The sequence below is a fragment of the Canis lupus genome, chromosome 1, assembly GCF_003254725.2.
Source record: "Canis lupus dingo isolate Sandy chromosome 1, ASM325472v2, whole genome shotgun sequence".
Classification (NCBI taxonomy): domain Eukaryota; kingdom Metazoa; phylum Chordata; class Mammalia; order Carnivora; family Canidae; genus Canis; species Canis lupus.
This window is the reverse complement of record NC_064243.1, coordinates 109912536-109933644: the sequence shown is the minus strand read 5'-3', so window position 1 is coordinate 109933644 and position 21109 is coordinate 109912536. Positions and strand designations below refer to the sequence as shown.

At 50.4% G+C, this 21109-nt stretch overlaps 2 protein-coding genes across 5 annotated transcripts in view; one reads left to right on the top strand and one right to left on the bottom strand.

Annotated features, from left to right (window-relative positions):
* Positions 1-568: 568 nt before the first annotated feature.
* On the bottom strand, positions 569-15514 carry FBXO46 (F-box protein 46). Of its 4 annotated transcripts, none has more exons than XM_049094326.1 (3): positions 15381-15487; positions 4126-4450; positions 569-3559 (listed from the first exon to the last, which is right to left on the bottom strand). In XM_049094326.1, exon 3 carries the CDS (start codon positions 3479-3481, stop codon positions 1628-1630), a length of 1854 nt encoding a protein of 617 aa, XP_048950283.1. In that variant the 5' UTR covers positions 3482-3559; positions 4126-4450; positions 15381-15487; the 3' UTR covers positions 569-1627. The 4 variants fall into 4 exon arrangements, with proteins under 4 accessions (XP_048950283.1, XP_048950286.1, XP_048950284.1 ...); XM_049094329.1 differs by lacking the exon at positions 15381-15487 and adding an exon at positions 6388-6406; XM_049094327.1 differs by lacking the exon at positions 15381-15487 and adding an exon at positions 5871-6306.
* MEIOSIN (meiosis initiator) overlaps positions 13553-21109 on the top strand; it is a 25879-nt gene continuing 18322 nt past the window's right edge. Inside the window, exons 1-4 of the mRNA XM_025421849.2 lie at positions 13553-13580; positions 15299-15538; positions 16859-17223; positions 18373-18443. Coding sequence (XP_025277634.1) covers positions 13553-13580; positions 15299-15538; positions 16859-17223; positions 18373-18443 — 704 coding nt within the window. The remainder of the gene's footprint in view (positions 13581-15298; positions 15539-16858; positions 17224-18372; positions 18444-21109) is intronic.

The window sequence follows — 21109 nt, the reverse complement described above, 5'->3', positions numbered from 1 at the left end:
TAAAATCACTCAATTCCCCTTTTTACTTAGTAAATAATTAAGTGACTTTTTGAAGCTTTGATTATATGGATCTTTAGTAAAAGGGGTGTTTTTTTTTTTTTTTTTTTGCATAATGTACCCAGCTGAAAAACTGCATGTCCCCAGTCTCCCTCACAGCCCTTCCATATGGCTGAAGTTTGGATCAGTGAGATATACATATAGGTATAATATAGTACTTCTGCGAGGAAGGAGCCTTTTCTTCCTGCAAATTGGTGATGGTTGGAGTTCTAGCGGGGCCACAGCCAAAGGACAGTGAGCTGGAAGCAGCCTGGGTTTCTGACAACTTCAGGGCCACCATAGCTGCCCACTCTGGATTTCTAAAGAAATGAAAACTATCTTGCTTAAGCTACTACTATTTTGAGATTTTGAATCCAAACCGACACAGATGAAGAGTCAAAAATAATCTCAAGCTAAGGGACTTGGCTAAGGATCCTTCTCCCAATCTTTTCCAGCTCACCATGCAGTAATCCTTGGCTCCCTTCTCTCCCCAAACCCCTCCCTGAACAACACACAAACCAGTCTGGGCCCAGCCTTATAAATATCGATTTTATAGAAAGGACCAATTCAAAACTGGTCAGATGCCACACACCAGAAGCTTCCAGAACCACAAAGATGAAAAAACAAAAAACAAAAACAAAAAACCCCAAACAGAACAAACGAAAATACCCCAGACCAAACTGCCTGAAAATCAAGGTCTCCGTTGACCAAAGGATTCTGAAGAAACATGTATGGCTGAGGCTGGAGAGACCCCCACACCTGAATGAGTACCCAGAGTGGAAGTAAAAACAATCCAGAGATGCAAACTCACAGTCCCTGCCCACCGGCCCCCCACGCTGTCAAGAGCGAGGCAAAGGGCTTCACAGCTTTTTGGGGGAGGGAAGAAGCGATGATAATAGCTTCAGTGATGGGGGAGGGGAATCTATACTTCAATTTTTTTTTCCCCTTCTCTTCCCCTCTGGGGGAAGTGAAGAAACTGGTAGCTTTAGGTTAAGGAGAAAACAGTGATTTTTATTGTTTTAACGGAGCCAATGTCTAGAAATGGCAGGCTGCCATGAAAAGGGCCGCCACATCTGATCTGTGATCCCGTGGGACCCAATTCCTAAAGAGGAGGTGAGCCCGGGTGTGGTGGGTCAGGAAAGGTGCCAACCTTGCATGCTGCAGCCTCTTGAGGGAGAACATGGCTCCAGAGACAGAGACCTGGGGGAGGGGGGCGGGAGGGGGCCAGAATGGGGGAACCCTTGCGGAGTACCAAAATTAGCTGCCTTCTGCTCCCTGCTGGTGGGTCCCTGGGGTGGAGAGTGGCAGGGAGGGGGTTGGGGCTGAATGGAGGAGAAATTGAGATGCTGATAAAAAACACCCTCCTTGAGGGTCAACGGCCCTGGGTCTGAAGAGTAGAAAATCAATAGGGGTCAGTTGATCAGAGTGCTTTCTCAATCATCCCCCTGAACCCCATCTCAGTTCTGGAGGGGGTGGGGATCAACACTGCCCGGACTGGGGGGCACAGGCTGGTGACCCAGTTCTGGCCCTCAGCTCCCGGGGGAGGGGGGAGGGGTGGGCATGGTGGGCTCTCCCCTCCCCTCCCCCGGCTTCACCTCCCTTCCTCCCTGCCAGCCCGGCCCCCACTGCTGCCAGTGCTGCCACCACTGCCACCACTACTGCCGCCACCTGGCCCATTGCAGGGCAGCACCCAGTTGTTATCGTGCAGACCCAGGCGGCAGCCAGGCGTCTCGCGGTCAGCTCGGCGGCAGCACATCCAGTAGGAACGTCCATAAGGCAGGTCGTGGTGGTAGGGCTTGGGGTGCCAGCGGCAGAGCGACACATCACCCTTCTCGTATCTCTTGCGGCACTGCTTGCAAGGGTCATCGCGATACAGTGGGTCGCGGCTCCAGCGTGAGTCTGTGGCCCGCACACCGAATGCCTCAATGATGCCCTTGAAGTGGTGGCAGGTACACTTGAGGGCTGCCAGGGCCCGCGTGGGCAAGAAGCTAAAGATCTTCACCAGCACGTGCTCGGGCAGCAGCAGCATGTACTGTCGCGGCTCTAGCAGCCGCTGGATCTTGAAGCGAATCTCCAGGAAATCGTGTGACACGTGCCGGTACAGGCGGCACAGAGAGGTGTCTGCTGTCCCCTCGGCATCATCCGGGCCTGGTGCGGTGGCTGGTGAGTCGGCCGGGGGTGGCTCAGGGGGCCCATCTGGACCACGGGACTGGAGGAAGAAAAGCTGGCCAGGTGGGGGCGGCTCCTCGGGGCTGACCGTCAGGCACACTGTCTCCTCTTTGACGTTCTTGGTGCCGTCCTTGCCAAAGAAGATGCATTCATCCACCACACCCGTCACCACCACATCCACATGGAAGCCTGATGCTCCGCAGTCCCGGGCAGGGGGTGGAGGGGGTGCTGGGGGAGTGTCCTCAGGCCTGGCAGGGACTGGTGTCTCCCCCTCGCTGGCTTCATCCGCCCGAGCCAGAAGGAACTCCACATTGCTGGGCAGGGCGTCCCGGGAGGGGCTGATGAGCTGGTACAGGTCGCAGGTGATCTTGTCCTTGGCTCGGGCCCCGGGGCCTGGGCTGCCAGGGTAGGCACAACCGGGCCGGCCCCCACTCCCGTTGGGCAAGCTGCCATCGGGTGCACGGGGCTCTCGGCCATTGGAGATGCGGAAGGCAATGCGTACCTCCCCTGGACCTGGCCCAGGACGCTCCTCTTTGCGGAGGCCTTTGGATGGAGGGCTGTCCCGCTGGGCCTCGAAGTGGGCCACCGCCTCGGCCACACGGCTGCAGTCCCCACCACCAGACCGCCGTTCAGATCCCAGCCCCTTGGCAGGCCCACCCTGCTCAGCTGACACAAAGACCACAGGCGCCGGGGTGCCGGGGCGAGGGTAGTTCTGCAGGGCCAGGGCGGCCCGCTGTTCCACTAGGGCTACCATCTCAGCCACAGAGAGCAGGTCGACGTCCTCACCAGTTGAGGTTGGGGCCCCCTCAGCAGCGGGGGGCCCCTCTGGGCCCCCTGGGTCCGGTGGAGCCTTGGTAGGTTCAAGACAGCGCCTCCTCCGCTTAGCCTTGGAGCTGTCGCTGCCCCAGTGCCCCTTAACCTTCATGGAGCTGGCCCGGCTGCCCCCACCACACTGGTGGGCCACAAAGAAGGCCACCTTCTCCTTTGTATTCCCGGGCTTGATGACGTACCACGTGTCCAGCAGGACTCGGCCCTCATCGCCAGCAGCAGCTGCTGAGAGGAGTGGAGCAGGCTGGGAGGCAGGGGCCTCTGTGGCCAAGGCAGGCGGGGTGTTCTCTGAGTGGGCAGGCCCGTGGTCTGGCTCAGCCCCACTGCCTGGCTCTGGGCAGGCCGATGGCTTGAGGGCTGCAGTAGGTGGGCGCGGCTGGTTCTGCGAGTAGGTGCCAAAGGGCCGGGGGCACCACAGCTGGAAGGGCAGGAGGCTGCTGCGGTCCATTCCGGAGAACGGTGGCAGACAAGCAGGGGTTCACTGCATCGCAGGACCTGGATGGTCAGGGGAGGTTCCACAGGCTACCTGGAGACAGGGAAGAGAAGGTTGGGGAGTTGGGGGACTAGCCTGCCCTCTTCCTACCACCCCAACTTTAACTTCTGAGGAGACAGACCAAATTAGCCCACTAAGAACTCTAATCCTGCCCCACTACACAGGTGAGCAAATGGAGGGTTTATAGAGGGAATGAGAGCTGGTCTTTAAACACCCAGAACAGGGAGGCCTGGGTGGCACGGCTGGTTGAGCGGCTTGGTTTTGGTTCAGGTCATTATCTCGGGGTCCTGAGCTCAAGCCCCACGTCAGGCTCCTCACTCAGCATAGAGTCTGCTTGAGCTTCTCTCCCCTTCCCTCTACCCCTTCCACGCACGCACTGCCTGCACTCACTGTCTCTCTAAATAAATAAGTAAAATATCTATAAACAAAATAAAATAAACACCCAGAATGTAACTGAAGCTAGCACCTTGCTCCAACCCTGCAGGTCATACTACATGGCCCAACTGCCTCGACTCATGATCCAGAGGCCTCCTGCTGCCATAACCCTGAACTTAAGTGAAAGTACCAACTAACAGTTCCTCCTTCTTCCATTTGCTCACCCAGTAGGCCAGTTCCTGAAAAGACAAGAATTCCCAGCCCTGCCCACAGGTATGGCTACTTGAGCCCACGGAGGAAGGAATGAAGTAGGCTGGACGGAAGAAGAAAATCTGAGGTGAGAGGAGCCAGACAGGCCCTTAAGAAATCAGCTCTTTGGGCTGCCTGGGTGGCTTAGTCGGTTGAGGATCTGACTCTTGGTTTCGCCTCAGGTCGTGATCTCAGGATCGTGGGATCGAACCCCGCGTCGGGCTCCGCACTCAGCACGGAGTCTGCTTGTCCCTCTCCCTCTGCTTCTCTCCCCAGCTCGTGCGCCTTCTCTGGCGCTCTCTAAAATAAATAAATAAATAAAATCTTAAAGAAAGAAAAGAAAAAAGAAATCGGCTCTTTACTTTGTTTGAGTCCCAGGGCTCCCTGAGAATCTCTCAAAGCTGTGTATCCTCACCCAGAAAAATGCACACACTTGATAAGACTGTGTAGGTAATTAATTCCCTTAAGCACAGGCACAGAGCTCTGAGAGAAGAAAGCCTTTTCTAGTCTAGTTTTCTCTTCCAGTTGGACACTGGCAGACTGAGTAGGGAAGGATTACTTAGCATAAAACCAGGCCCTCAAGGGGCACCTCGTGGCTCAGTGGTTGAATGTCTGCCTTTGGCTCAGATCATGATCCTGGGGTCCTGGAATCGAGTCTTGCATCAGGATTCACGCAGGGAGCCTGCTTTTCCCTCTGCCTATGTCTCTGCCTCTCTCTCTGTGTCTCTCGTGAATAAATAAAATCTTAAAAAAAAAAAAAGAAAGAAAAGAAAAAAATAGCCCCTCAAACTTGGTTTTAGAACGTTTCAATTCAGGGCTCTCTCAACAATGACCATTTTATTTTGCAACGACTTCGTGCATGATCTAATCTGGAGGCAATTCTGCTAATGAGTCTGACATGACCACTTTCCACTGCAGGATCAACAGGTAGCATAATCCTCCATCTCTCTCTGTCTCTCTCTCTCTCTTTTTAAGGTTTTACTTATTAAAATACGGCCCCCTGCCTATCTTTCCAAGTAAAATTTTACTGAAACATGCTCATCTCTTTATGGCCGCTTTCACACTGCAATGGCAGAGTAGTTGCAACAGAGGACATATGGCTTTAAAGAAAAGCCTAAAATAGTCAGTATCAGGTCCTTTATAGTAAAAGTCTGCTGACCCCTGTAGTATGGACTGAGCCCACCTATAGATGGCTAAATTTACCAGCCACCAACACATCTAAATGCCCAGGAACAGGCATGAACACAGCAAAAGCCATTTTCTATAGATACAATCTACAACTTGGCTACTCCCTGAAATCCTCCAATCAGTTCCTACCCTCATCTCCAGAATACAAACGCCCTCCCCCAAATATCCAGACCCTTTCAAATCCTAATTTAAACTTCCAAACCTATAAATATCCCCTTAGCACAGAAGGCCCCAATCTCAAGGAAGCCTCACAAATCCCACGTCTACCGACTACTCCAACACACACAGCAATCTCCCAACCTCACACATGCCCCAAAAGACCAGTTTCCTGAAATCCTATACTCCCCTTCAAACACTTTCTAAATCTCCACATTTCCTAATTCATAACAGAAGCCCCCCCACCGCCAACTGAAAAAAAAAAAAAAACCTCATGAAAACATAAAAGCTCCCTAACACATAAGACTAATTCCAAACCACGTATTTCCCAAAGCCCCAAATACCACCCCCGCAAACACTCCCGAAGAATCCTCACCAATGACACGTGCTTATTGCAAGGCGCATGGCTCAATGGAGCTTATAAGGTACTGTTCTAACAATTCCTGCTAATCCTCCCCGGTCCCCAGGAAGCAGGCAGTGTATTAGTCCCAGTGTCCAGATGAGGCACAGAAAGGTTTAACCCCAAATCGCGGGTCAGACAGGTAGGAAGAACTCGAGAAAGGCGAAAGCCCAGGCATTCCGGCTCCAACACGGGCACTCCTGGCTTCTTGACTTTGCTTCTAAGTCTCTCCGGGAGCTCCCCAAATCACACGCCCACCTACCATCCCAAACCACAAAGGAGACCCCTACAATACAACTGAAACTTCCACGTTACAAAACAACCCAAAACCTAAACCCCAAGGGAACCCCAAGAATCCCCCACATCCATGCACAAACACTTCAAGCCCCCAAATACCGCTTAAGTGCAAAGGGAGCCCCTCAGTTTTGTAACCCCCCCCACCCCGCCAACCCACTCAGACTACCCTCGAAAGCTAGACACGCCCCCAAAGTACCCCATCCCTGAGCCCCGCCCCCCTGCGGCGGGAGAGGGTGGCCGCACGCAGGCAGGCGCTCGGGAGGGAGAGGGCCCGCCCCCTCGCTCCTTCCCTCCAGACGTCGCGCGGCCAAGCGGGCGACTAGTTTCCCTCCGCCCCTTTGTTGACAGACCCGCGCGTGACGCCCCCAGCCAATGAGCGGCTGCCGTTCGGGGCCGTGCCCATATAAGGAAGGCCTTGGCGAAGGGGCCTAACTTCGAAAGAGGGAGGAGTAGGCGAGAGGTGACGGGGGTGTGGAAAGGGCCGAGTGTAAGAGAGCGTCGAACAATTCCCAACTTCTTGCTAAAACGGAGGAACAAGGCCGGGACAGAGGCCACGGTATTCAAAGGAGAGGTTTATTGCACGACGTTCCCTCTCAACAGGAGCTCTGATTGACAGTTGAGATTTAAAGGGCCAAGCGGCTCGGGGATGGAGATTCGAGGGCGGAAGGAAACCGGGCAGAGAGGTGCGCCCAGGTTTTGGTTGGGAACCCTGAAGAGCGAGATTCCCTGCGGGGGAAACTGGGCAACGGGATCACTTCATCCTTGAAGAACAAATGGCACAACTTTGCGACGACTCCTGCGGCACTGGGTTCGGCCTCCGGGCTTGGCATTCAAGGCTCAGGCTGTGTGGCCAAACGCACCTTTCTGTTCAGCCTTTCCAACCAAGCCCCCCAAATCTGATTCAGACTCAGTACAAGAAAAGAATATTAAATGCCTCAATAATGCTTTCTAAATACTAATTACCTGTTAAAATAATACTTAGGATATACTTTAGTTAAACAAGATACTTAAAATTAACTTCATCTCGGTAAACCTGGGTGGCTGAACGGTTAAGCACATCTGCCTTCGGCTCAACTGCTTTTTTTTTTTTTTTTTTTTTTTTTTGCAGTTGGCGGTGGGGGGGCTTCTGTTACGAATTAGGAAATACGTGTGGATCACTCGATACCAGGATCGAGTCCCACATCGGGCTCCCTGCATGGAGCCTGCTTCTCCCTCTGCCTATGTCTCTGCCTCTCTCTGTGTCTCTCATGAAAAAATAAATAAAATCTTAAGAAAAAATTAACTTCTCTTTCTTTCGGCTTTTTAAAATGTAGCTACTATAAGTTTTTAAGTTACACATACAGCTAGCATGGTATGTCTGTTGAACACTGCTGGTCTAGATCCTTTCAATGCCAGGCCAATTCAAGAGACACCCCAAGGTGGCTCCACCGCAAGCATCAATCCAGGAGTCAGCTGTGCCCCCACCAACCTGCCCCCCCCCCCCCTTGCCTGCTTCCTATCATCCTGTGCCTGACCGCCAGAGGGTCTTAAAGCACCAACCAGACCCCACCCTATCCTGTTCAAAACCTACCACGACTCTATCCAGTGCCCTTGGGAAAAAAGCCCAGGTACCCAGCAGGTCCAACCTCTTCCCTCCCCACTCCTCCACACCCCCAGTGGACCCAGGTGGGCACCAGATCTGGCAAAGAGAGAAGTTAGAGTACTTGGGCCTTGTCTGATCCTCAGTAGAAGCTATTAGCCTCTCCACTGTAGGAATAAAGAAACTGAAGCAGGACAGGTTGCTCGCACTGAACTGGTATGAGTTGGAGCAGGGATGTGAACCCAAAGAATCTGATTCAGGATCACTGTGCTCTATTATTGCTTTGCTATCTATTCTCTGGCATCCTAGTTCAGCCATTCCATCCTCCAAGAAGCTGATCCACCAGGCTGGGTCAGACTCCACCTCTAGGCTCCTACACTGGCCAACTTGCTTTTTTACTCCAGAGTCACAAAGCTCTCCCCTTCCGTGGTCTTTTTGTTGTTCCCACTAACCGGAATGCTTTCCCCCCAGATATCCATATGGCTCAGTTCTTTATTTCATTTGTGTCTCTGCTCAAATGTAGCTTTAACAGAGAGGGCTTGCCTGAGCTCCCTTCCTGGAAACCTGCCACTCGCCCAGAGGAGGGCCTCTGGGTCCCAAATCCTAGCCCTGACCACTTTGAGTTATCACTGTGTAGGGATGGATCAGTCTCCTCTACTGGACAGGGAACCCAGAAGGGCCAGAGTAATCAGGGTCATCAGGTGTCCCCAGCAGCACTGGCCAACATGGTAATGACTGAATAGAGCAAAGCTCCCTCCCTTGCAGCAACATGTCCTAAAAATGTATGTTTTAAACATAAAGTGTAAACCTTGTTTCACACCCAGGTTCCATCTGTGTCCTAGGTCACTGGGGCACAATTTTCTAATTCCCCCACACTGAGCTCTCTACAAAAAGGCCCTTTACTAGGTCTGCTTTCAGAAAATGCTCCATGAAGATCCATCTATTTGTAAAACATCATGACACAGAAAGCCTGGAAATTTTAAAAATGGAAAAAGACTAGACAAATGTGAATCAAGAGACAAGTAGAAGGGTGACAATATCATTAAAAAGACAAAACAGTAATGGGGGGTGCCCAGCTGGCTCAGCCCTGGACCTCGGGGTTGTGGGTTCAAGCCCTGACTCAAAATAAAATCTTAAAAAAAAAAAAAAAAAAAAAAAAGTAACAGGGACGCCTGGGTGGCTCAGCGGTTGAGTGTCTGCCTTTGGCTCAGGGCGTAATCCTGGGGCCTGGGGATCGAGTCCTGCATGGGGCTCCTAGTGAGGAGCCTGCGTCTCCCTCTGCCTATGTCTCTGCCTCTCTCTGTCTCTTGTGAATAAATAAGTAAAATCTTAACAAAAAAAGTAACAGCTGACAAAAGCAAAAAGTAGAAGTAGGCACATAGGTGGTAACGAAACAAACTGAACTGTTACACACAAAAGTTCTCAATATACATGCTAACATGATGGCTTCATATATAAAGCAAAAAAGCAATACGCTTTGTTGGTACACACTTTAGCAAATCCACAATTCTTATGAGAAACTGCAATAGATCTCTCCGTAAGAGATGGGCTGAAGAGATAAAATTGATAAGGAACTGAACCACAAGATCAACACTCTCGGTGGAATGCCCCCAGCCATTCCAGAATCCAGTTTACATCCCTTATCTGACATTCCAAAGCCCTCCTGTGTGCTGGCTCCGAGTTAGTCGCTGAGCATGCAGAGATGACGCTGAGCTCACCAGAAGGAGCTTGTGAGAAAGGGGGGCAGACATCCAAGTAAACCATCATGACCCACATGAATCTATCAAGAGAGAAACTGATCACAATGGCAGTTCACACCCCAGCACTGGGAGCCAGGCTTTGCTCCAGGCATTTTACAAATATTAACTCATTGGATTTTCATTATCATCTCACTATTTTTAACCTCATTTCAAGGACGTGGAGGCACGGAATGGTGAAGCAATTGCCCTCAGACTTGGCTTTGTGGCAGGAGTTCCGGAAGCGCCAGCAGGTTTAGTCACTGAGTAGGACTTTGTCCGGATCATCTCATTGGGTCCTCCAACACTGCAGTGCCCTTCACCTATGGCCATACACACTCACCTTTCTCTTCCCCATTTATTTTTTTCCTTAGCACGTATCAGTATCTAATGTACTAGAAACTTTGTTTATAAAGTTTTTTTTTTAAGATTTTATTTATTTATTCGTGAGAGATAGAGAGAGACAGAGGCAGAGACATAGGCAGAAAGAGAAGCAGGCTCTCTGTGGGGAGCCTGATGCGGGACTTGATCCCCAGACTCAGGATCACACCCCCAGTCGAAGGCAGATGCTCAACCGCTGAGCCACCCAGGAGTCCCTATTTATAAAGTTTATTGTCAGTTTCCCTTCACTAAAAGGAAAGCTCCCCCAGGACCAGTATTCTTGCCTACTTAATTTCACTGCTGGATCCCCAACTCTTAGCACCAAGCTCTTGGCTCCTCTGAGTGAGTTCCCTGGAACAGTAGCCCCTGGGAATGCATTAGGAATGGTGTCTCTCTTGCTGCCCTACACCTGCAGAACATGCACTTTGACAGCTCTCTAGGGTATTCATAGGCACATCTGAGAAGTCATGCCCTAGCACATCAGAGGTGTGCAATGCATGTTTATTTGAACAGACTCCTCTAACACCACCCTACTGTCTGTCTTCACAGGAGCTACTGGGGACCTCTTGGGAAAAGCTGGCTGCTTCCAGCCAAGTCCACGTGTGGAAATCTTGCTCCCAGGATGGAGGCAGGATGGCACCTCCTCCAGGAGTTATTCCAGTGTCCTCCCAAGCTATTCAGGATTCTCTTCCTCCTGAGACTTCCGCTGGCAGCACCTGTCACCGTCATTGCTGAATGACAATGAACTGGGTAAGGGCCTCTCCCCCCTCTAGCCTGTGGGTTTCTGGAAGGCTGGGACCTCTCCTCAAAAGCACAGCTGCTCCAGCCTCCGCACTTGGCTCACTGGCCTAGTTTAGCTCTTTAGGCTCTATCCTTTCCCTGTAGCCAGAGAGACTGCTGCTTCAAACATAAATCGGACCATATCACTCCCCTGCTTAAAACCTTTCTGTGAGAGGTGTAAGTTTGCACAAACAAAAATACCATGTCTGGGAGCCCTTCTCAGGAAACTACCGGAGGATTTGCTTCCCCAAAATGAAGCAGTGAATGAAGAAAAGGAGCTATCAGATCAAAGAAACAGGTCTAGCCTGGAAGGGAGGCAAAAGGAATCCCCAGATAAAGGTGAAAGGAGAGCCTGGGAGGACAGCTTGCAGGAGGTCTAGAGAGAACCTGTTTCCACAAATGCACAGAGAAAAAGGCTAGCAATGAACAAGCTAAGTGTGCACCCCAAGAAGTTAGAAACAAGGGGTGCCTGAGTGGCTCAGTCAGTTGAACTTCTGACTATTTCAGCTCAGATCTCGACCTCAGGGTAGTAGGATGGAACCTGCTTGGGATGCCCTCTCTCCTTCTGCCCCTTCAACTACTGGTGCATGCTCACTCTTTCTCTCAAATAAATAACTAAAATCTTTTAAAAAGAAAAAAGTTGGAAACAATGTCAACTATAGAAGAATAAAGCAAAGAAAGAAAGAAGGGAATACAAAGTGGATGCCTGGCCCCCCTCACTCTGATTCGAGTGAGGCCCGCCCCCTCCTTGGGGTGCCTCTGTCCCAGGGTCAGGGCTGTCAGGGTCAGGTCAGCATAGGGCCGGGCACAGAGCAGGCAGTCAGGGAATGCACTGGTTCACGGTCACACGGGAATTGGTAGCAGGATACTGGGGCTCTGTTCCTGGTCCTGCTCCTTCCATCTCCCACCCCCTGGACCCTCACCCCCACTCTGTCCATAATCTTGATTCATCCCTCCCTTGGGTTTTTGACCTCAGGGTCTGCTGGCCTCTCTCCCTCTCAAATCTTCCTTTCCAACGGCTCTCCCCAACGGTAGGAATCATCCAATCCTCAGGATCTAGAGATCTGGGATGCAGGCAGAACCCAGGCAGGGCCTGCAGACACCCCACTTTCCCACTTTTGGGGGTGTGACCATAGGTAGGGTGCTTAACCCTTGGTGCCTCAGTTTCCTCCACTGTAAAATGCAGCTAATAACAGTATCCACCCACGGGTTGCCTGATGATTCACAATCAACCCAGCAGAGGGCTCAGTGTCAGCTAGGTACCAAGGAGAGGCTCAATATTCAGGCTCTGGGCTTATTAAGTAAGGCAAGGGGAGACTTAGTACCTAGGAGTTTGGAAATCATTGACTAAACCAAAATTTCAACCCTCTTTATGTTCTGAACCCTCTTTGTTTTCCTGGTCCTTCACAGTCACCAAAGTATGGTCATTCCTTTGATACTGGTGGGTATTAGGTCTCCAAACTATTAATCAAACAGATATTTACAGAGCAGCTACTGTGTGCCAGGCACTTGCTCTGGGCACTAGGAGTATACGGGGAAAAGGAGACAAAAAATCCTGGGCCTTCGTGGGACTGACATACTAATTGGTGACAGGGACAGTAAAAATTGAGTAAGTTCCAAGGTGGCAAGGGCTGTGGGGAAACAAATATAGCAAGTAAGAGGACTGGAAGTGCAATTCTGATCTTAATCGAGGGGTCAGGATGGCATCATGGAGCAGGTGATGAGCCAAGCCTTTCAGAAAACTTGTGGTTTTAGGAGTCATATGGCATTACCCAAGCTGCTAGAAATACACCATTAGAAATGGTAAAAATATCATTTTGTATGAGTAAGCTTCGGACAAGCACAGGCTGAAAGCACACTGAAGATTTTCAGAAAAGGCAAAATGACTTGGAAAGCAGACAAATTTCCTAAGACAGACAAATAAAGGAAAGGGGGGGGGAGGTGTCACATTACCCCAGGAGACCCAGATGTGACATACAGGCTGCCAAACTTTCCCCCAGATCAAGAGGCTTTCAGATAATTCACTGAGAGCTGAAGACAAAGTGTTAAAGACCCCTGAAAGTAATGATGCAATGACAAGGAGGCAGAGCTAGCATGAGGGGCTGCAAATGAATCAGTAAGAGGAAACCCAAATCAGAAAAATAAGCACGAATGCCACCAGCGTTGTGACAACAAGGAGCTCCCCAAGGCAGGGTGTCTGTCTGCACAGAGTAGGTGCTCTATCAACACTGTGGAGCACTCAGGGAATGAATGCCCATTTTCTAGAAGAAACTGAGGTCCAGAGAGGTTAAGTGTCTTGCCTAAGTGTGTGTGATGGAGCCAGGATTCAAATCTCAGCGTTCTGGTTCCAAAGCACATGCTCCATAGTTTTTTCTTAAAAGAATAAAAATTAGGGTGCTTGGGTGACTCAGTCAGTTAAGCATCTGCCTTTGACTTAGGTCACAATCCCAGCATTGGGCTGGGCCCCACATTGGGTTCCCTGATCAGCAGAGAGCCTCTCCCTCCGCTGCTCCCCCTGCTTGTGCTCTCTCTCTCCCCATGTCAAATAAATAAAAATCTTTAAAAAAATTTTTTTTAAATAAAAATCATAAAAAGACCTCAGACTTCTTGAGAACTTCATATGTACTACACATTTTATAGATGTTAACCTCATCAACTCTTTACAAGAGCCCCATGTTTGGAATGTGGCCCCATTTTGCACAAGAAAACTTGAGGGCCAGGGTGGGAACACAACTTGGCCAAGGACATACAGCAGCAGAGGTAGGGATTTGAACCCGGGCCTATCTAAGGCCAATACTTTTAACCACAAGCTTTCCTATCAGTGCCAGAGAACTTTAGTGATAAACTCAGGAAGCCTCACAACAAATGAACCAAACTGTTTCAAGATGAATTACAAAGTTGCCAAACTGCCCAGTAAGGCTGGAATAACCAAAATGTTGGAGGGAGAAAATAGAGTTGTCAGAAATATTTCCTATGCACTGAAATACCTGGAGTTGGGCCAGGCTGGGCATCAGCAAGTGAATTATTTATATTTGGCTGGGGATCGGGATGGGGACAGATTGAGTTTCTGAGCACCCCATCGGGGAGTCACCCTTCGACTTGAAGCCCAAGGGTAGAGGGTGAGAAAAAAGACGAGCCAGATATGGGGGTAGCCTGTGGGAGGAAGAAAACGCAACCTAGCTAATGTATCCCTCACTGGTCTCTGTCTCCTATGTTCTTTCTCAAGTCTGTTTCCCACTCCCTGTTCAAAAAATGACAACACATGTGTATTTGAGCACTTACTCCAAGAACCTTATGTGCTTATTACCTCTCTGGAGCCTCTAACCTTCCTAGGATTACTGATCCCATTTTATAGTTCTCGAAAGGCTGAAAGACTTGCCCAAGGACACACGGCAAATGGATGGCAGGACTAAAATTTGAACTGAAGACCACTTCTCTTCTGGAGTCTCTGCCCTACTCATAACATTGTATTTCAGTATAAGAGGAGGGGAGAAATCAGAGTGGTGAAAGCAGATTCTGAGCCAGTATGCCTCAGTTGGAATCCCGAATCTACCACTTAATGCTGGATGACCTTGGGAAAGTTGCTTAAGCTCTCTGTGCCTCTGCAACCTAACTGCACCTATACCTTTGGGGTGCTGTCAGAATTAAATGAGTTAAGAAAAGAGCCAGGCACTTCCTAAACAGTAAGTGTTAGCTGTAATCTACTGTGGGGAGCCCCTGCATGCTTCTAAGCTGGGGTGTGCCCAGATCAGTGCCAGGTTTTGAGAAAAACGCCTCTGGGGTTGGCCTGATAAGGAGGGAATCCATTAGCACCTGTGACCCAGTCACATTCCTGGGGTGGGGAACTTCCCACCAAGAGCTCCGGAGACTAAAGACTTATTGCCAAGGGAGGGTAACAATCTTAAGGAGCCTCCCCTCTTCTCGGTGGCAAGTTGTTCCAAGTTGTTCCCGCAACACAGATAAGGGCACCAAGTTCCAGAGAGGGGAGACTTGCCCAGGTCACAAAGGAGTGACAGGGTAAGAGATCTGAATGCTGGACTGTCAAAGCACAGAAAGCACTATACTTTCTGAGATCCCACTGAAGAAATGAGAGTGCAAAAAGTCTCTCTATGGCCCCTTCTGTCCAGTTTCTCTGGAGTCTCGGGCTAGTCTAGGCAAACTATCCTTACATCCAGGCGCCTAATGCCATGCTCCCCACCCCATGCCCAGCACGGCAGCCTAACCAACACAGCACTCTACCATTGATTTCTCTCCCCCGCCACCTCAGCTTGCCCTCCTGCCCCCAATCCGATCAGGAGGCCCTAACCCACCTCATCCTCAGCTGGTCTCTCTCTCGGAGCCTACAGACCCACTTATCCATCTAGCCCTGACCCCCAAGCCTTTCCGCATCCCCTAGGCTACCTGCCTCGAAATTGCTCCTTTCAGGGCCTCTGCCAGGACGCCCAGCCCCTTCTCCAACTCGGGACTCCCTTCCCCAGCTCTGACCTCCCTTACAATCAATCCCAAAGCTCGACTCCCTCCCCACCTCCAAGACCCCTCCCCAGCCCCCATTCTTCTACTACTCCCTCCGGCTCCCATTCCTCCCGAACCCCTCCCCAAAGCGATCTCTCCTCGTCCAGCCCCTTCTTTAGCCCCTGCCTCCTTCTTCTCGCACCTGGTTCGAACCCCCGCCCCAGCTTTCAAGCGCCCCCGGCCCCCGCTCGAAATTCTCACCATCTCCCCGCGCCGCAGCTCTCTCGGCTACGCGGGTTTCCCCCACTCGCTCCTCTCCAGCCTCCCCTTCCGGGTTCCCGCCCCGAAGCCCGCTGGGAATTGGAGTCCGAGCGGCCACGGACTACACCTCCCAGAAGGCAGCATGATCCCGCTTGGAGGTGGGGAAAGGAAGCAAATTGGGCGGGCTGAGGACAGGAACTACTCTAACTCCCCGGAGGCCGAGAGGGCGCTTTGCGGCGCAGGCGCGGGAGAGCGCCCCCGCCAGGCGCACTGGGAGATGGAGTCCAGCCTCCTCCATTTTGGCCCGGGGCCCTTGGAAAGAAATTGAGCAAACTGCAGAGACATTTGTGAGGGCTGAAGGGTTTGAGAAGGAGCAAGTGTATCGAGTTACTTTTGCACATTAACATAATAATTAATAGTGCCTTGTACTTTCTCCAACGTTTTTCCATCTCCTCCCCCGATTTTCTTACCATCACCTCCACTAATTTTTCACTTGTTCCCGTGAATTAGGAATTAGTCAACATCACAGAAACTCCATGAGGACAGACACTTTTGCATATCTCGTTCAAGCACCCAGAGCAAGTGTTGTGCAATATTTACTGCATACTAACCACCTGCCAGACACCCTGCAGACAAGGCAAGTATTATCCCAAAATTGCAAAAGTTAAGGCAAGAAGAGGTGACGCCTCTTCTCCATGGCAACAGAGCAAGAAGGTGGTTTGAACGTAAGTGTGTTGGACATCAGGGCCTCTACTCTCCACTAGGTCGTTACATCCCTTCCCCTCAAGCTATATTTTCCAGGCCATCCTCACCGGCCGCCGTGAGGAAGAGGTTTCTAAAATAGAGCGTTTGCTGTCAAGGAATGAATATATGTCTCTGTGCGGAGAGCAGCTTCTAAGGGCCAATTCCAATGGCTCTCCTCTTTGAATCTTTTCTCAATTTATTGCTCTTTAACATCACTAGATTCTCAAGATCTGTGAGCCTTCCCGAATGCACCGGAAAGACAGCGGCGAAATTCCCAACTTTAGCACGATCCTTGGCACACAGTAGGCCCTCATTAGATATGTAGCGAAGGAAAATGGTGGAAAGAGGGCCAGAAAGGAGGCTGACTAGATCTCTCTTTCTTCCTGAGAGTTGGCAGTTGGGGAGACCCCGCCTCCTTATTAGGATCCCCGGTCTCTGGCGGGCTGGAGCCAGAGGGGGCGTGGCCAGTCGGGGGCGTGGCCCGCGGAAAAGGCGGGCAGCTGACTGAGCGCTGATTGGCCGGCACTTTGGCGCGCTCCAGCAAAGGCCTTGTCGTGAGGCGCGAGGCCAAGCTCGAGCCGGGCTGGAAGACAGGGCGCTTCCCCAGGCGCGCTTGCGCACGGCCACTTGCACCCTGCCGTTTCCCCTCTCCAGTCTCGCGCCCAGCACACCTTGGCGGGAACTGCTGGGGGCGTGGCCTGGCCTCAGCTGCTCACTTTTGGTCTCCTCCACAGGCCTCGCGCAGAAGCCTCGAGCCAAGGGGATTCGCGCCCACCCCACGCCGGGGTGGGGAACGCCGTGGCCGAGGCCTGCCTGGGGCTCGCGCGCACCACCAGCCTCCCGGGACGCGCGCGAGACGCTATCTGATCAGGCTCCCGAGTGTGGGGCTGGCGTGAAACCAGAAGGGGGGGCCTCACGCCATTTTGCACGTCCTGAGGCGGGTGCTAGAGGCCGAGGAGAACGGGGCGGGGGACGCCCCGCCACCAACCCGCCAGAAGGGAGCCTGGGGTCCCCTCAGGAGCAGCAGTCTGTGGTCGTGGCCTCCCTCGGGGGCTCTCAGGAGGACAGGAAGGCGGGCGAGCCCGGTGCTCAGAGCGAGGCAGGCCAGGGGCAGCAGAGCTGGAGTTCGGGTTTGAGGCTGGGCCTGGGTTTGGGGATCCAGGCTCAAGTCTGAGATAGGGAGGGCTCTGTTTGAACAGTGTGGGGGCTTTAGGGTCACGAGATAGGATCTGGGATCTCCAGCTTTGTATCTAGATATAATTTGGATTAGAATCTGAAGGTGTTGGCTTTTGTGACTGGAAGCTTTCCTGTTGAAATCTGGAGATCGTAATTTTAGGATCTAGAAGTCTTAGTTGTGAGTTCTGGAATATAACTTGGGGGCCTGAGGTCTGATTTGGGAAGTTTGAAGCCTCAGGATAGATTCAAGTTCTAGAATCTCAGTATAGAGTATGAGGTATGAGGTTTAGGGACTTTGAGGATTAAATTTTAGGGCCTGAAGTCCCCATGTTGAGTATGGGGCTTCAATTTTGAGACTCACATGTGAGATTTCAATTTTAGGGTTGGGAGGGACACAATTTGAAGGTCTGAAGTGGCGTTCAGGGGTCTAGAGATCTTTATTTTTGGACCCGAGGTCAATTTGGGAGACTTGTTTGCTCGGGGTGGGGAGGGGGGAGATGGGGGACTTGGGTTTCTTACTTTAGGGTTTGGGTTCTCTATTAAGGTTTGTAGTCTGTGATCTTAATGGGATTGCGATGGGGGTTGTCTTTGGAGATCAAAAGTGGACAGTTTGGAGGTCTAGAGTATCTCAATATTAGAGTTTAGGGTTTTTAGGCTTGGGAGGGCACCTTTTTGGGTTCTAGATCCTCACTTTGGGAGATTAAAGTCATAGTTCTGGTGTCTTAACATCGAAGTCTAGAAATCTCAAACCACGGTTTTCAGGTCTGACGGTCTAATATCTAAATGTTAAGACCAAAGTTCTGAAGTTAAAGTTAGGGAATTTGCTGCTTTTAGTTTTGGGTGCGGATCACGACTTGACCCAGATTTACAATTTGGGATTCATGAATTTCAGTTTAGAGTTTAGGAGTTTGAATTTGGTCTCTGGGCCCATATTCTTAGGAGTTGGGGACTCTTGGGATCTCTGAGAGCTCAAAGGAACCACATGGGGAAAATGAAGGCTGCCCACCTTGTGGCCAATTACTCCTGGAATCCCAGAGGTAACTAATAATTCTTTCTTTTTCCCTCTTTGCAGATGTGGGGCTCCAGCAGAAACTTGTGTTCCCCTGAATGGCCCAGAGCCAGTTCCCTAGGTTCCAGTGACAGGTAAGGGCTCTCCCCTGCCTATCTCCCTTCCAGCTTTGTAAACTCTGGTTGAAAAATAACAATAATGTTTACTGAGCATTTACTGTTTGTTAGACTTTTGCTAAGCCCTTTTGTTTGTCCTTTAATCCTTACAACAACTCCACAAGGAAGTAGGTGTGAATATTACCACCATTTTTAAGATGAGAGAACTCTGGGTAATTGCCAAAGATCATCTCAGAGGCCCTGCAGGCTTTGACATTCTGAGTTTTGTAAATGCCCTGCCTTCCTTTCTTTTATTCATATATTCATTCATCAAGCACCTCCTAAGTGTTAGGAATCTCATAGAAGGGATGTTCACAGCAAATGGAGAGTCTGATCAGATTTCTCCTTCCCTCCCAAGCCTGGATAAAGAAAAGAGAGCCAGAGTTCATCTTATCCTCACTATCTCCCCGAATGACTTACTGTCCATCCATCTCTTCATTCATTTATTAACTTCCAATTTAAGCATCTGCTTTGTTCAGGTTCTCTACATAGGTACTGTGCTCAGAAGGAGCACGATGAAGAAAATGAAGAAGGCCTGTCCCGTGCAGCCCATTCCTCCTGGAATCCCAGAGGTTACCAACAATTGGGAGGGAGTCTTTTCCCCCCTTTCTAGATGTGGGGAGGGGTCACTATATTAATAAAGACTCTTAGTTGCAAGTAACAGAAACCTAGCTAAGACCAGCTTAAGCATAAAAGGAGATTCATCAGGTCATTTGAACTAAAAATTCAGGGGCATCAAGCTTGGCTGGTTCTGGGTGAGGGCTAAATAATGTTGCCAGGAACCTGCCTCTCTTGGCTCTGTTGTTGCCCTGTGTTGGCTTCCTTCTCAAGCAGGCCTTCCCTTTGTGAGGGCAAGATAGCTCCCAGAAGCTCCAGGGCCATATCCTACCAGCCTGAAAACCCCAGCAGAGAGTCTCTTTTAGGAATCCCTTGATTCTGTTTGGCCAAACATGGGTTATGACCCCAATCCTGATCCAATCACTGTGACTCTTCCCAGTTGGACCTTAGTTCTGTGCTGCCTAGTGGAGCGGGAGGCTGGAATCGACCTCTCTGAACCACATGGACCTAGAGTGGGGGAGGGGTGGTTCCAAAGGAAAGTATTACCAGACAAGGGGGATTAACTGTTGGTCAACCAAAAACAATTTTATCAACTATAATTATCCAACACGGTACTTCCACTCCATTTGTCAACTTTCTAGCCACTTCCATTTTAGAAATGAGTGAAAAACCGCCTCAGAGAGGTTAAAACATTTGTCTAAAGTCACACAGCAAGGGGCAGAGCTGGGATTTCACTCTAAGTCTGTCTTATTCAAATGCTAGAGCTTAAAACCAACTATTATGCTGCCTCTTGGGATCGTCCCCCATTATGTCCCACTTTAGGATAGCTTTTTTTTGTTTTGTTTTAAGATTTTTATTTATTTATTCATGAGAGACAGAGAGAGATAGAGAGGCAGAGACACAGGCAGAGGGAGAAGCAGGTTGCATGCAGGGAGCCTGATGCGGGACTCGTCCCAGGACTCCAGGATCATGCCCTGAGCCGAAGGCAGATGCTCGAACTGCTGAGCCACCCAGGTGTCCCTGGGACAGCTCTTATTCTTAAATCTCTGCACACATTAAAGCAAATTAGGGTCTGGGCCTTGGTTTTCCTTTATTTAATATGAGAAATTTGGACTGGCTTTTCCAGCTCCTGTAAAATAAACTAGGGAGGGCTCAGGCTGATTAGCTCAGGGAAGAGGAAACACTAAGTGCTGGTTGTTATTCTAGAAGCTAGGGATTTGGCCAGGGCCACATACAACTTATCATGGGCCCTAAGCAATTTTGCCTTCTTGGGACCCTTCCTCCATTAAAAACATATTTAAAGTTTTAGTTTACAACAACATCAGCATAGATTTTATTTTTTTTAAGACTTTATTTATTCATGAGAGACACACAGAGATAGAGAGGCAGAGACACAGGCAGAGGGAGAAGCAGGCTCCATGCAGGCAGCCCGATGTGGGACTCAATCCCAGGTCTCCGGGATCACACCCTGGGTTGAAGGCAGCGCTAAACTACTGAGCCACCCACGCTGCCCATCAGCATAGATTTTAAAAGAAAATAAAACATTTTTAGGATGCCTGGCTGGCTCCAGCGGTGGAGCACGCGATTCTTGATCTCGGGGCTGTGAGTTCGAGCTCCACATTGGGTATACAGATTACTTAAAAATAAAATCTTTTTTTAAAAGATTTTATTGATTTATTCATGAGAGAGAGGCAGAGACATAGACAGAGGGATAAGCAGACTCCCTGTGCAGACCCCTATGCGGGATTCCACCCCAGGACCCTGGGATCATGCCCTGAGCCAAAGGCAAATGTTCAACCACTGAACCACCCAGGTGCCCCAAAATAAAATCTTTAAAAAAGAAAAAGAGGGATCCCTGGGTGGCTCAGCGGTTTAGCTCCTGTCTTCTGCCCAGGGCATGACCCTGGAGACCGGGATCGAGTCCCACATCAGGCTCCCTGCATGGAACCTGCTTCTCCCTGGGCCTGTGTCTGTGCCTCCCTCTCTCTGTGTCTTTCATGAATAATAAATAAAATCTTAAAAATAAATAAAGAAAAAAGAAAAAGAAAGAAAGCATTTTTATGAGCTCTTAAAAGTGGCACCAGACA

Coding starts and splice junctions, on each gene's coding strand:
- FBXO46 (XM_049094325.1), bottom strand. CDS start 3,481: ATGGACCGCAGCAGCCTCCTGCCCTTCCAGCTGTGGTGCCCCCGGCCC.